The 13,930-nt window shown below is 51.5% G+C and overlaps 1 protein-coding gene across 1 annotated transcript; it reads right to left on the bottom strand.

Moving 5' to 3' along the window:
• Positions 1-2,430: 2,430 nt before the first annotated feature.
• Positions 2,431-11,183, bottom strand: KLHL21 (kelch like family member 21). The gene is made up of 4 exons (XM_048518433.1): positions 9,950-11,183; positions 8,570-8,975; positions 3,451-3,523; positions 2,431-3,116 (listed from the first exon to the last, which is right to left on the bottom strand). Exons 1-4 carry the CDS (start codon positions 10,959-10,961, stop codon positions 2,826-2,828), a joined length of 1,782 nt encoding a protein of 593 aa, XP_048374390.1. The 5' UTR covers positions 10,962-11,183; the 3' UTR covers positions 2,431-2,825.
• Positions 11,184-13,930: the final 2,747 nt, after the last annotated feature.

The following is a 13,930-nucleotide window of genomic DNA, read 5'->3' as shown; positions in this document are numbered from 1 at the left end:
TTTCAAGTTTAGAAGGAACAAAATTACAAAATATAATACTTTTCTTCGATTCCCCCCACCCCGGGTATATTACCATACAATACTTAAGGCCGAAAACAATACCTACAAAAGTTAAATAAATACAAAGAATTCTTCTGGTTCTAGAGCTTCCAAGCTGCTACAGATCTAGCAGTGAGCATTCCGGGGGAGGGTGGAGTAACAGACTTTAAATAGGCCAGCACACAAGACTTAATTTTACAGATTAAGTGATGCAAGACACAGGCAGCAGCGGCAGCTCAAGGTTTTGTAAACAGCTGACGTAGAGTTGAAAAATCCTCCATCCCAGCAAGCCCTCAAAGAAAAGGAGGGGATGCAGAGATATTCGGCTCCTTAGGCACAAAAATATGAATCAAAAAGGACAGGAAGAGAGGCTACTTTTACAAGTTTTTCAGGCGAATAAAGGCTGAGCAGAACACACCTTGCAACATGCATGCACACATGCGCCTGTTGACATACAGCCTCATGCTCTGGCAGCAATTCTTGCAGGGGCTCGCCTTCCTACAAAGAGACAGACCATCCCCTTCCACTTCAGTTTCGCTAGCAGCGTAACCTTTTCTGCAGACGGGCAGCCAGTTTCTAGGTCAGAAACAGCCACGGCTTCTCTCTGCGACGCCAGCCACGTGGCAATGCCTTCTTCAGGAAGTACCAGGAACAAAGCATGGATTGCAACGTTGGTCCGCCATCTCCGGCGGCACCGGGGCGGCTCTGGGGCCCAGCTGTAACCTGCTTCATGCATCCAGGAGGATGAGGAGATGGCAGAGACCTGAGGAGATATAATGGTACCGAACAGCTTCAGAGAGAAAGTGGAGGATTCTAGACACTTGGAATGTTCCTTTGTGCAGAAAAAAAGCATTAGCGGGGGGGGGGGGAGTCTGGCTTCTCTCTTTGATTGAAGTGTTGGTTTTCTGTTTGTGGGACTGGGCGTAAGGAGGAGGGCATTCCGAATGGGATCCTCCAGTCCGAGGCCCCTTCCACACATGCAGAATAATGCACTTTCAATCCACTCCCACAACTGTTTGCAAGTGCGTTTTGCAATTCTGCACAGCTGCAAAGTGCATCGAAAGTGGATTGAACGTGCATTCTTCTGCATGTGCGGAAGGGGCCTGAAGCTGGCGCAGTGCGTCTGTCCAACTCAATTCCTCCTGCGTGCATGAACCAGGTCTAAGGCTTGTTTCAAGCTGCGTTCCATTAAGGCACCATTGGTGAAAACCTCGACTTCGTTAAAGAGTGGCCCCCAAATGGAGATTCTCCCCTCCCTCCGCGCTCCACCTCATCATTTGGCTTTAGAAAACTAAGAGAAATTGCCCTGAACAAAACAGTGAGTCAAAAAACAACAACAACTAGTCCCTCCTTAGGGACCTCCGCAGCAGCAACTAGAAGAAAGGGAAAGAGACACCCTCGGTCACCGATGCTGACCACCCTTCTCTGGTTCTTTTCCAAATGGGAATCTGTCACTCAGCAATTGAAAAGTCCTGCTAGGAACATCATCTGAGACACACTGAGCGACTGACGGGAAGCTTCTCTGGTTCAAACGCGCTTGTTCCGATTAAATCAGAAAAATGAAACTGCTCAACTCGCTACTTGAGAACTAGAACTTTAGAGACTGAGATGCAGGAACATTGTCTAAGAACAGGTTTAGGGACTCAAAAAATATACTTCTCTCTACTCCAAACCTAGAAGGCACCAGCACTGAAAAGATGTGCTGCCAGTTCATCAGAGGAGTGTGGGATTCTCATACATGGTCACCCCCTGTAGCAGCTACGCTGTTTGCGCAACACGACCATTCATTGGAACACTGTCATTTTCCATTTGCCCGTATTCAGAAGAAACTCTGGTTATCCTATCAAATACAACCCCCCACATAAGCAGCTAATAGACAAAACAGGTATGACGCAGCACCTCCCAAAGCAGCACAATTATACCCCTTTATTGGCACCTGCTTGTGGGTTCTCTCCCCAAAAACGGAAACCTGGTTTGGAAATCCTTTGTTAACAGCAGAGGAAAGGGCCCACCACCACCAGTTGCTAGATAGAAGGGCTGGCACTGACGGGGCAGAGACTCCAGCACCTTCTGGAATGGCTGCTACCCGGATTCTTCTTTTGAGGCTGGGGGAGGCGGTTCTTCTCTTAAAGAGTGGAGGATTTGGTGGGAGATGCTTCTGGCAGGGGAGGGTAGCTATCAGACCCATTAGGAAAGGGTACTCCTTAAATTATCAGCCTCAGAGCCAGCGTGGTGTAGTGGTTAAGAGCAGGTGCACTCTAATCTGGAGGAACCGGGTTTGATTCCCCACTCTGCCACCTGAGCTGTGGAGGCTTATCTGGGAAACTAGAATAGCTTGTGTACTCCAACACATGCCAGCTGGGTGACCTTGGGCTAGTCACAGCTCTTCGGAGCTCTCTCCCCCACCCACCTCACAGGGTGTTTGTTGTGAGGGGGGGAGGGAAAAGGAGCTTGTAAGCCCCTTTGAGTTTCCTTACAGGAGAGAAAGGGAGGATTTAAATCCAAACTTTTCTCCTTCCAGCCAGGTATGGTTCCAACCGCTCCCCCTCCTCTAAAGGATTCAGTTTCAGGAATGCACCTGTTACACTGTCCCCTACCCAGCCAAAAAGAAGGCCAGTCCCTAAGAAAAACACTCCAACACTCCTCCTCCTCCTCCGCCCTGCACTTCCTGTCACCCCTTCAAGCGCACACATCACAGTCTCCAAAGCCCAGCTTGCCCCTGCCCTGGAAGGGACGCAGGTTCTGCGCTGCAGGTCTACTCCGAGCCACCAGAGGCAAGCCGGCTGCTAATGCAGCTCGTTCAAGTTCTGATTGCGAAGGTTCTGCTGCTGCCGGCTCAGGCTGATGGCGTTGTCCAAGGGGGGCTCTTCGTCCTCCTCGGTCTCGGGCATGAACTGGCGGAAAATGCTGACGCTGCTGTGCCAGAAGATCGGCTCCGGCAGCTGACCCACCACGCTCCAGGCCCGCGTTTCGGGATCGTAGGCCTCCACGATGCCGGAGAGTTCAAAGGTGCTGTCGTAGCCGCCGGAGACGTAGAGCTTCCCGCCCAGTACGGCCAAGCTGCCACCGACGTGAACCTGGACATAAAGGAGGGGGGACAATGTTATCAATAATCAATCAGACCTTTATTAGGCATCAGTACTTCTTCTCCCCACCCGTGGGTGTGTGTGATGTGTACCCTGACCTGCATGGTCCAAGTTAGCCTGAACCCATCACATCTCAGAAGCTAAACAGGACAGTACTTGGATGAGAGGCCACCAAGGAATACCACAGTCGCTATGCAGAAGGAGACAACAGCAAACCGCATCTGTAAAGTTTCTTGCTTTGAAAACTCTCCTGGGTTGGCGTAAGTCAGCTGTGACTTGACAGCACGTTTTTTTTTAAAAAGGAGACCATCAGAAAGCAACCTACCTGGAGCATTGAAGGTATTTTGTCCCATTCATTCTTCGCAGGGTTGTACACATCAACTTCAGCAGAGTCATCTCTGCGGATGGAAACAAAACACAAAAGAGGCTATAGAAGTGATTGAAGAGGTTCCCGCCAAACGAAACAAGACCAAAGACATTCCCACAAGCGCAAGTACCTCTGCTTCTCTCCCAACTAGGACAGAATCCAGCCTAGTGACATTCAGAAATTAAGTGCAGGAGTTTTATATATTTATACCCCGCTCCCCGCAATGGGGACCCAAAGCAAAACTTTGTTCACCACCCTTGGCTTTACAGCATACAAAGGCCATGCTGCCAAAGTCTAGAAGCTGGGAGACTGAGTGTTGAAACCGGAATGTCTCACCCTTTCCAGTCACAAGTGAAAATAACACTGGCCTCCCATCTAGGGCTGTTGTAAAAAGCAGAGAAACCAGGTGAATGCTTGAAAGCACTAACAAATATTATCATTAATTACATATGAAATCTCAGAAGCTGGCTTGAGAACATCTCCGGCGACAGCTGCCCTGGCAGCTCCAGGCAGAACTTCTCTTTTCCAGACCCGGTTAGGCATTTCAAACAGTTGCTCGAGTCCTGCTCTGCAGGGATCCAGCACCTGTCCTGCTGGAAATCTGTTTGACAATTGCAGATGGGAGGCAAAGCGACGGAGCCCGCAGTTAAACCACTTCTGATTTCGGGGTGGGGGGGGGTGGGGGGGTGGGTTGTGTGTGTGTGTGGGGGGGGGAGAGTGAAGATAAACCACATGTCTACAGGAATTGGAGCAGCAGGAATTCCATGCTTCCCATTACAGGCCTGCTGGGGAAATCCTGCGCAAGTCGATCAACACATGCTCAATTTAAAGACTCGGACAGCACAAGCTGATGCAGAGTTACACCCTTAAGTCCATGGATGTCAGTGGACATAAGGGTACAATTCTGCTTAGAACAGTGGTTCCCAACCTTCCTAATGCCGCGACCCTTTAATACAGTTCCTCATGTTGTGGTGACCCCCAACCCTAACATTTATCCATTTTACAGATGGAGAACACTGATGCAGAGAGTCTTAGGCAACCCCTGTGAAAGAGTCGTTCGACCCCCAAAGGGCTCCCGACCTCCAGGTTGAGAACCACTGGTTCAGAATCTTAGAGTCGGAAGAGACCCCAAGGGCCATCAAGTCCAACTCCCTGCAATGCAGGAACACACAATCAAAGCACTCCTGACAGATGGCCATCCAGCCTCTCTTTAAAAACCTCCAAAGGAGATGACTCTACCACACGCGGAGGTAGTGCATTCCACTGTTAAACAGCCCTGACAGTCAGGATGTTTTCCTGATATCTAGATGGAATCTCTTTTCCTTCACCTTGAACCCATTACTCCTGATCCTAGTCTCTGGAGCAGCAGAAAACAAGCTTGGCCCTCACCAACATGACATCCCTTCAAATATCTAAACATGGCTATCATGTCACCTCTTAACTGCACTGTTAGGACTGCGCTGGGAAAGCAAAGTGTGTGTTGTGTGACAGAGGAGAGTCTTTCTCCCCAAAACAATTCTTGTGCCAGGAAAGGAGCACATGCAGGAATCAACACATATGGGGGGTTATTTTCCTGCCCTCTATTAGGTGTCGCCCAGAGGGTTCCATTCCCTCTTTGCAAAGTGGTGGAAACTGACATTGTAAAGGAGATACTTACGTCTTATGGAATCTGGACAGTATCTCTACAGCAGGCATGTCAAACCAGATCTGGCCACTGGAAAGGGCTTATCTGGCCTGTGAGCCAGCTGAAGCACCTCTCAGCTCGAGTTCAGGCCTAGAAAGCCAGTTTGCAGCAGGCACACGCACACCCTGCTCCCAGGCACCACCACCCCGCGAAGGCATCCACCTCCTCCAGTGTTGATCTGGGCTGGCAAGGCTGCTACAGACTCACCAGCCCAGGCAGCCCCGCCCCCAGCTGCCAATCTGACCAGGCAAGCCACACCTCCCAGTGCCAATCTGGGTTGGGGAGCCTGCCGTGGCTCAGCCCAGACTGACAACAACACATTTACGCCATTTCTGGCATAAGGACCAAATCCGACACCCCTGGCTTTGCAGCAAACAAAGGCCGTGCCGCCAAAGTCTAGAAGTTGGGAGACTTGAGCGTTGAAACCGGAACGCCTCACCCTTTCCAGCCCACAACCCCTTTTCCAACCTGAAAATAACAACACTGGCCTCCCATCCAGGGTTGTTGTAAAGAGCAGAGAAACAAGGTGAATGCTTGAAAGCACTAATAAATATGATCATTCATTACATATGATTATCAGTGTCAAAAAATAAGGCAGTCGCCCATTCATTGGGAACGCTCACTGGTCTATTCACGGGGCTGTCTAGACTTGCAACGTGACAATTTAAGAAGCATGAGAATGACAGTCAGATGATTTCACTAGGTCACTTGAAGTTTCCATCACAGGGTAACATGTCACTTTTGATCACAACTTATCAATGGAAAGAAAGCTCTCACGGGGCCTCTGCACAAGTCCCCACAACGGCAAGACTGTGACTGTGACGACCACCAGCACCATCAACTGTAGAAGGTCCCTGTAATTTTCCTGACAGTTCAGGCTCTCTCTAGAAACTCTGGGCTGCCGCTTTTTGAACTCAGAGCAACAAAGGAACATATCTTACAGGGCAGGTGAGCGAGCAGCAATGAGTAAGGGATGGAGTGGTCTCTGCATGGTTGACTGTACCTGCTACAGTCATCCAAAGGCTTCCTGGCAGGTACAGCCTCGTTCACAAGCTCATATATGAGCCAGGCGCCCAGCATTTACCACTACTTGAATTCTTCCAACAGTTACTGAATCCCTGGAGAAAACGGTATTGGCCTGATACCAGCCACCAAGAAAAAAAGTTTCTTTTGCGGAGGAGGAGCTCAAACCTCAACTAGAAGAAGAGTTGGATTTACACCCTGCCTTTCTATCCTGTAAGGAAGAAGAAGAAGAAGAGTTTGGATTTATATCCCGCCTTTCTCTCCTGCAGGAGACTCAAAGGGGCTTACAATCTCCTTGCCCTTCCCCCCTCACAACAAACACCCTGTGAGGTGGGTGGGACTGAGAGAGCTCCGAGAAGCTGTGACTAGCCCAAGGTCACCCAGCTGGCTTGTGTGGGAGTGTGCAGGCTAATCTGAATTCCCCAGACAAGCCTCCACAGCTCAGGCGGCAGTGCGAGGAATCAAACCTGGTTCTCCAGATTAAAGTGCACCTGCTCTTAACCACTACACCATGCTGGCTCTCTAGAAATTATGTTCAACCCTCCCCCCCCACCTTTAAAATCAACCTGGAACATAAAGTCCGAAGGGCTATTTTCAGTCCCTGCTTGGTCACACGCCTGGCCTGTCACCCTCAGAAGGGCTGACAAGTCTGGCGAGGCCTTCCATTCAGACAGCAAGAATCCCACATGTCCCTTGTTGACGGAAGGGGTGTGAGGTCATGATGGCTCCTTTTGCTGGAGGCCTTGCAAAGGCAACAAACCAGCTGCAGCTCCGGGCCTGTCCCTAGCACTCGCCATCTTGGCCTCGCAAAGAAGGCCCTCGGGAGGGGCACAGTCATGGCCCAGTGGCACAGCATCTGTCCGGTATGCGGAAGGTCCCGGGTTCTATCCCCGTGTCAAGAAGATTTGTCTCCTTGAGTAAAATCTTCTTGGTTGAAAGATAATTGTTGGGAATGAGAGGGTGAGTCAGCTGAACGGAACTCGGTAAAATGAGTTAATTGTTAGGAAGGTCTCCGGGGTGCCAAGTCATGCATCCAAGAATTAGTCCTTAAGTCAAAACACCTGTGATTGGCTTGGGCTCTAAGAAAGTAGCGGGTCAACAGGGGTTTTTGGATGGCAGGCGGGGACGCTGCAGACCAGGGTGGTCTGCAGATATAGCCAGGAGCCTGGACTACAAAACTGTTTGAAGTTGACAGTCAGCTACATGGAAACTGAATGTCTTCCCTGCCTGAGGAGTGTGTGTATTTAGAAGAAGAAAAAGAGTTTGGATTCAGTTTAAGGCCGCTTCAAAGCCTGCTTGCTTCCAGGGCGGACAGGAAGGGGTTCCTTTCCATCATCAGAGTAACAAGCAGCATACTTATTTGCACAATCCAACGTTTTTGTTGAACGACAAGCATTCATTTCACCTCAGTTGACTTAATTATCGAAGGTCTGCTTGCTGCTTATTACTGATTTGTAAGGATTTTCACTGAAGGGATATTATTTATACAGAGACCCATTATTTTTCATGTATATTCTGGGATCCCTTTTCTGTCTGAGATTCATGTATTGTATTATTTTTAGTGCTGATATTTGGTTTTTTTGGGATCGTATTTTTAATCATTTCTATTCAAGGTTATATTTTTCATGCTGGTTTGTTTTTTTTTGAGCCAGGCAGAGTTATTTTTCTTGTAATAGCCATACTGTTTCTGGCTCATTCTTTACAAGGAGGAGTTGCTTTCCGCCCTGTCCTAAGCCAGGGGGGGATTTGCAAACCAAGACAACACGATCCTGACTTTTCGAGAAAATATGTGCCGACAGCAAACAGTCTCCAAGGACGGCGCCTTGTTTTGACGGAGTTCCTCCCCTCCCTAGGTGTCCCTTGAGGCAAATGCTATTTTTAGAAGAGGAAATCGGTTGCTTCATCGCAGTTCTGAGAAACGTACCGCGGCCAAACACGCCTCTGTTTCTCAAAGGGTGTCGATCTCTGCTTCTCAGCTGCTATCCTTCTGCATCATAACCCTTTCTAAAAAAAGGACATATTTTCCTAGACGATGCCAATTACGCCACCCATGCAAATCCCTCCAGCAACTCACACTCGGACCCCAACCTCCATTCCTGTTTACAGAAGAGGGGAAGGCTGGTTTTCTTTTCTGGATACCCTGCTTACACTTCAGCTCCCCATGAGGGCAAGGCAGGAAAATCACGTGTTTACGCTGCACTTACTGCAAGATCCAAATCCTAACTTCTAATCCACACAAAGAGCTTTACCCCTACCGGTCCCGTGTTAATAAGCTCAGGGCCTAAAAGGGACAATAGATTCTTTCTCCAAAGTCACAAACAAGCCTGGATTGCACACCACCCATTCATGAGAAGCCCCGGAAGAACCCACCTTACAAAATACATCAGCCCGCTGAGAGTGACGGTCTTGGGGGCGAAGGACCACGGGGGGACTTGCCCACAGTTGACGAGAGACCACAGGTCCGTCTCCGGGTCGTAGCACTGCATAACCATGGACTCCTTGCCGGCCAAAGAGCCTGTGGCGTAGAGCTTGCCACGGCAAGCTGTTGTGGAGCAGTTGTCCATGGGGTAGAGCATGGGCTGCATGGTCTCCCAGGCGTCCAGCGAGTGGTCGTAGCGTTCCGTGCTGTCCGAAGCCACAATGTAGAGGAGTCCATCCAAGACCACTGAGCTGTGGTACTCACGGGCTTTTAACATTGGGGAGACCTCCGTCCACTCGTTTACGCTAGAGTTGTATCGCCAGACGCAGTCGTAGAGTCTAGAGCCATCGGATCCTCCTAGAGGCAAGAGTACAATGTTCCACAGGTAAGGAACCACAGAGAGTCACAAAGCAATACAACCTACCAACCACAAAGAGAAGGCTGTCTGTCATGCAACAGACTTTCCTCAGATCAGACTCAGGCACCAAAGATTGTGCCTATGCGTCTGCCCCAATCCCACAGTAGTGACTTTTCTATGACGCTACAATTACAACATTATTGCAAAGACAAGGGCACAACTTTGCACGAAGGCAGCACAAAAGGAAATATATGCATGGCTTGATTTGGAAATCTGTTCAGTCTCTGCTCAGGCACCTGAGCATGGTCAAGCATGTGCCAATGCAAACACCAAATGTTGCTTGCTCAGTTTCTCTATCAGGGACGGGGTTGGCAAATAGGATGAGTTGCAGGCCTTGCTGGGGGGGGGACCCCAGCATTAATCTGTAATCCTAAACAGCTACCCTATACTTAAGAAAGGCCTGCTGAAAAGGGGGGGGGGTTTCCTCAGTGAAGATGATACAGATTAGATTGTTCCACCAGGACAGCCACCCCTATCTAACACTCCTGTCCAGAATCAATGCCTGCTACTAGGAAAGCCATGACACCAACTCTTGGTGGGCCTGGTCCATTTTGAGACAGGCAGAGAGTGACACCATGCTTTGTGAATGCAGCACCTCTCTCCCCACCCTCTACTCTCCAAGCAATTCGCCAGCCCTGTAAGGGGGGCAAGCGCTAGACAAACCCAGTGGTGGGAGTTGAGTGTCTGGCGTTGGTCTGTTTGTTTTTGCTCCAAAGGTTTCATCTGCCACTGCGGCCAGCATCTTCAGAGGTACGTTACGGAAGGTGGCCGCAGTGGCGGGCAAAACCTTTGGGGCAAAACCCACCAGACCACAGCCAGAAAGTCCACAACAGCCAGTCGATTCCAGCCGCCTTTGCCAACCCAGCGGTGGGATCCATCCGGGACCCGACGCTCCCTTCCTCTGCCCGCTCACCGGAGACGTAGATGTCGTTGCCCAGGGCCGCCACGCTGTACCCTCCGCCCAGGTGGTCGGGGAACTCGGCCAGGTAGCGCCAGTGCCCCGTGCGCGGGTTGAAGCAGTCGACGGTGGCCAGCTCGTCGCAGTCGCGGTCGCAGCCGCCCACCACCACCAGGATCTCGGCCAGGCCGGTGGAGGGGCGCGGGCGGAGGCGCGCGCAGGGCCCGATGTCGTGCCGGTCGAGGCGTCCGGCCTGGAAGAGGCGCGCCTCGGCGACCAGGCGCAGGCAGGCGGCCGAGCGGGCCACCAGGGGCTCGCCCTCGACGTGGGCCAGGAGGGCGAAGCGGCGCACGAAGGGCAGGCGCACGTGGGCCAGCAGCTGGGGGAGGAGGGCGGCGCGCGCGGCCGGCTCGGCGCGCACCCAGCGCAGGGCCAGGGCGAAGGCGGCCTCCTCCTTGGGCACGCGCAGCGCGTCGTCGCGCAGGTAGGAGACCAGGCGCGCCAGGGGGAGCCGCTCCAGCTGCGCGCCCAGCCCGTCGGACCCGGCGGCGGCGTGGCGCAGGACGCAGCGGTGCGCGGCGGCGGCCAGCGGCGCGCAGGCGAAGGTCTCGGCGAAGTCCTGCATGTCCAGCGCCGTGGCGGGTTCGAGGCGCGCCGCCAGCCAGGCGCCGCACGCCTCCTTGACGGCGGGGAACTGGAGCAGGTCGGCGGCGCGCAGGAGGCGCTCGGCCAGCTCCGGGCCCAGGCGCGGCGGCGCCACGCGGCCCGTGTAGGCGAAGTCGAGCAGCAGCGCCAGGCACTCGGGCTCCACGCCGTGCAGCCGCACCCGCTCGGCCCGCGCCTCCCGCAGCGCCCCGCCGAACATGGCGCGGAAGTAGCCCGACGCCGCCGCCAGCACGGCCCGGTGCGCCCCGAACTCCCGCCCGCCGCCCGCCACCAGCGTCACGTCCAGCAGGCACCGCTCGGCCCGCAAGGCCGCCAGGCCCCGCAGCAGCGCCGCGCCGTGCGCCGCCTCCGACGGCTCCATCCTCTGCGCCCGACGCGCCCGCGCAGCCACACAAAGGCCCGCCCGGGCGCCCCTTGACCGGCTCCTCCCTCCGGAGGGGGCGGGCGGCTGGCTGGCTGGCTGGAGGGAGGCGGCGGGGCCCCTTGGAGCGCCTGCCAAGTGAGACGAGCGGCACAGCAGCTGCGGCCAGGCGACAGTCACCAGGCACGTCTCCTCGGAAGCAAGGCGTCTAGGCCCGGCTTAAGAACTTCTTCTACGAGGACCCTGTTATGAGTTGAGCTGCCTGCCGCTTCCCACTTCCCTAACTTCGGGCTTCAGTTTGGCTTTCCCAAGGAGGCTGCACAATCCTACACGGTGGGAGGAAGGAGAAGAGTTCAATTTATACCCCACCTTTCCCTCCTGTAAGGAAGCTCCAGGTGGCTTACAAGCTCCTTTTCCTTCCTCTTCCCACAGCAGACACCTTGTGAGGTAGATGGGGCTGAGAGAGTTCTGAGAGAACCATGACTAGCCCAAGGTCACCCCGCAGGAATGTAGGAGTGTGGAAACACAACTGGTTCACCAGATAAGCCTCTGCCACTCAGGTGGAGGAGTGGGGAATCAAACCTGGTTCTCCAGATTAGAATCTACCTGCTCTTCACCACTACACCACTTCATTGAACACACAAAGCTGTCTTATACCAAATCAGATATTGCTTACTCAGACTGGCTGCAGCTGTCTAGGGGTCTTAGGCAGAGGGTCTTTCACACCACCTTTCAGCTGAATCCCTTTACTGGCAATGCCAGGAATTGAACCTGGGTCCTTCTGCATGCCAGGCTCGTGCTGTGCAACTGAACCTCAGCCCTTCCTTCTCCATGCGTTCTGCCCTCCCTTCAAAAGTGGAGAGTATTGGGAGCAAATCCCCCTTCCCCCTGCACATCAAAGGTTTAGCCTCTGTTAAAGGAACAGGACATTGTTTCTCCTGGTTATTGGAAGCCTTAAAAGCTCTTTCAAAGAGCGTGCTCAGTGGTGCCGCCTCAGTATCCCCCGTTTCTGCCTCAGCCGCTCTGCCAAAGCTTTCCAGGAGGAGCAGCTAGTTTGTTCTGCAAAACAAGCCTCCCCCACAGCCCTCCTCCTCTTCCTGGTAGGGAGTTACTTTCCACCAGGCTGTAACTGCTGATCAGCACATACCATGTCAGCTGCTTATGTAAGGAGCACAAGGAAAGTCATCCAAGCTGGAAAAGCTTCCAGCTCTCCGAAGTTTCAAAGTCGTTTGCTTGCTTGAGACTGCCAACACACGAGGCCCCACACGGAACAAGGGAAGGCAGACTTACTCAACTGCTCTTTTCAGGGATGCATCCCCCATGCTGGTTTTCTGTCCACAATCTGCGCTACGATGAACGGTTGTCTGCTCAAGAAATCCCATTCTCAGCTACTTTGGAAACGGCAAGAGCGAAAGCAAGATCTACTTCGGGGGTGCACGAGTCAAAACGGCGACATAGGTCAGAATAAAGTTTTATTGGAACCAAGCAAGGTGCGCTGTGGATGTATGACATCACCAGGTGTTGGCCCATGACATCAACAAGCCCCACGCATATCACTGGACCATCTTTGCCCTATGAGGATTTGCAGGGGTTCAGGCTGTTTGGGATTTGGAAACATCTGTGGCCCAAACAAATCACAATGAAGATAACTATCCTGTTCTGTAAAAAACACAAAAAAACCCTGCACATTGAATGGTTGTGCAGCCTCAGTTTGTCTCATGGTAGAGTAGGAACTCCCTTCAATTCCAGTATTAAAAATCTGGCTTGCTTTGCTGTTAGCATTTAAGAACAAAACAGGTATCTTTTTGTGACAGCTTGGATATCTCTTGTCCAGGAAAGCCACTGCCAGTACTAACCTTGATCAACCAATAGTCTGATTCATTATAAGACGGTTTCATTCCTCACCAGCAGCAGACGGATATCAATGTCGTTTAGCCCCAACACAGAACATTTTCTGGAATCGTCCCTTCTCATGGGCTCTTTCCACACAAACCTTTTAAAATGTTCTACAGCAGGAAATAAAAGGTTTCCTCCATGGAATCCCACATTGGTTTGACACGCAAATGTTTTATTTGCAACCCCAAAACGTTTAAAATGAATGTCCTTTTAAAACGCTTCGTTGGTTGAAACATTTTGAAAACATCTCCAGTTGCCTGTGCAATCTCATTAAGACATTTCCCAAGTCTCTGTACCTTCCCTGGACTTGCTCCATGACATTTTTGGAGCTCATTCCATTCCCCTTTGCCTGCTTATTTGCACCACTGCTGTTTGTGTTTTTTATTGGGGGGGGGGGGCGCTAATATTTTGCATTAGTTTACGAGGTGCAGACAATCACAGGAGGCTGTGAAGCACCAATTCAACACCTAGCTTAAAAAAAGGAGGAAATCACGTAATAGTGGCTATGAATCCTTTCGAGGGAATGAGTGCGGACATACAGCATGGTAAAGGGGGGGGGGATTGAAAATATTTTAGAAACGTTTTAGGTGATTTGTGTGGAAAAGGCCACAGAGTCACTCTGTGCCCATGACTTTTTTTCGGTTTGCCCCCTAATAGGGAACACTTCACCAGTGAAAGATTATACCTTACCTACTTGGCTACCCAGTTAAGGTGCTAAGGAGGCAGTGAGTCTGCTGAATTTGTAGCTGCACTTAATGAACCACTGTAGAAAGAGACCTATTGGGGCAGGGAGAAGGTGCTGGGTTAGATCAAGGCTGTAACATAATATTAGTAGTGTATCTCACCAAATGTGGGGCATGGAACAAGTAACCTATCTAATGCTTATCATACGTAACATTTGCCATAGTTCTCTGGACTAGTTTAGCAGAGTATTGTAAACGGATGACATACAAATGCAATTCACTCCCTGCTGCAGACAAAAAGACAATCAATCAAATATTTATGAAATTTATAATAAAAGTGTCACAGTGCAATTACAACAACAGTCACCTATTATATAAAGTATTCAAATA

This window comes from Sphaerodactylus townsendi, linkage group LG16, assembly GCF_021028975.2.
Source record: "Sphaerodactylus townsendi isolate TG3544 linkage group LG16, MPM_Stown_v2.3, whole genome shotgun sequence".
NCBI classification, from domain to species: Eukaryota; Metazoa; Chordata; class Lepidosauria; order Squamata; family Sphaerodactylidae; genus Sphaerodactylus; species Sphaerodactylus townsendi.
The sequence above is the reverse complement of the archived record's forward strand: the minus strand, read 5'-3'. Positions and strand labels throughout refer to the sequence as shown.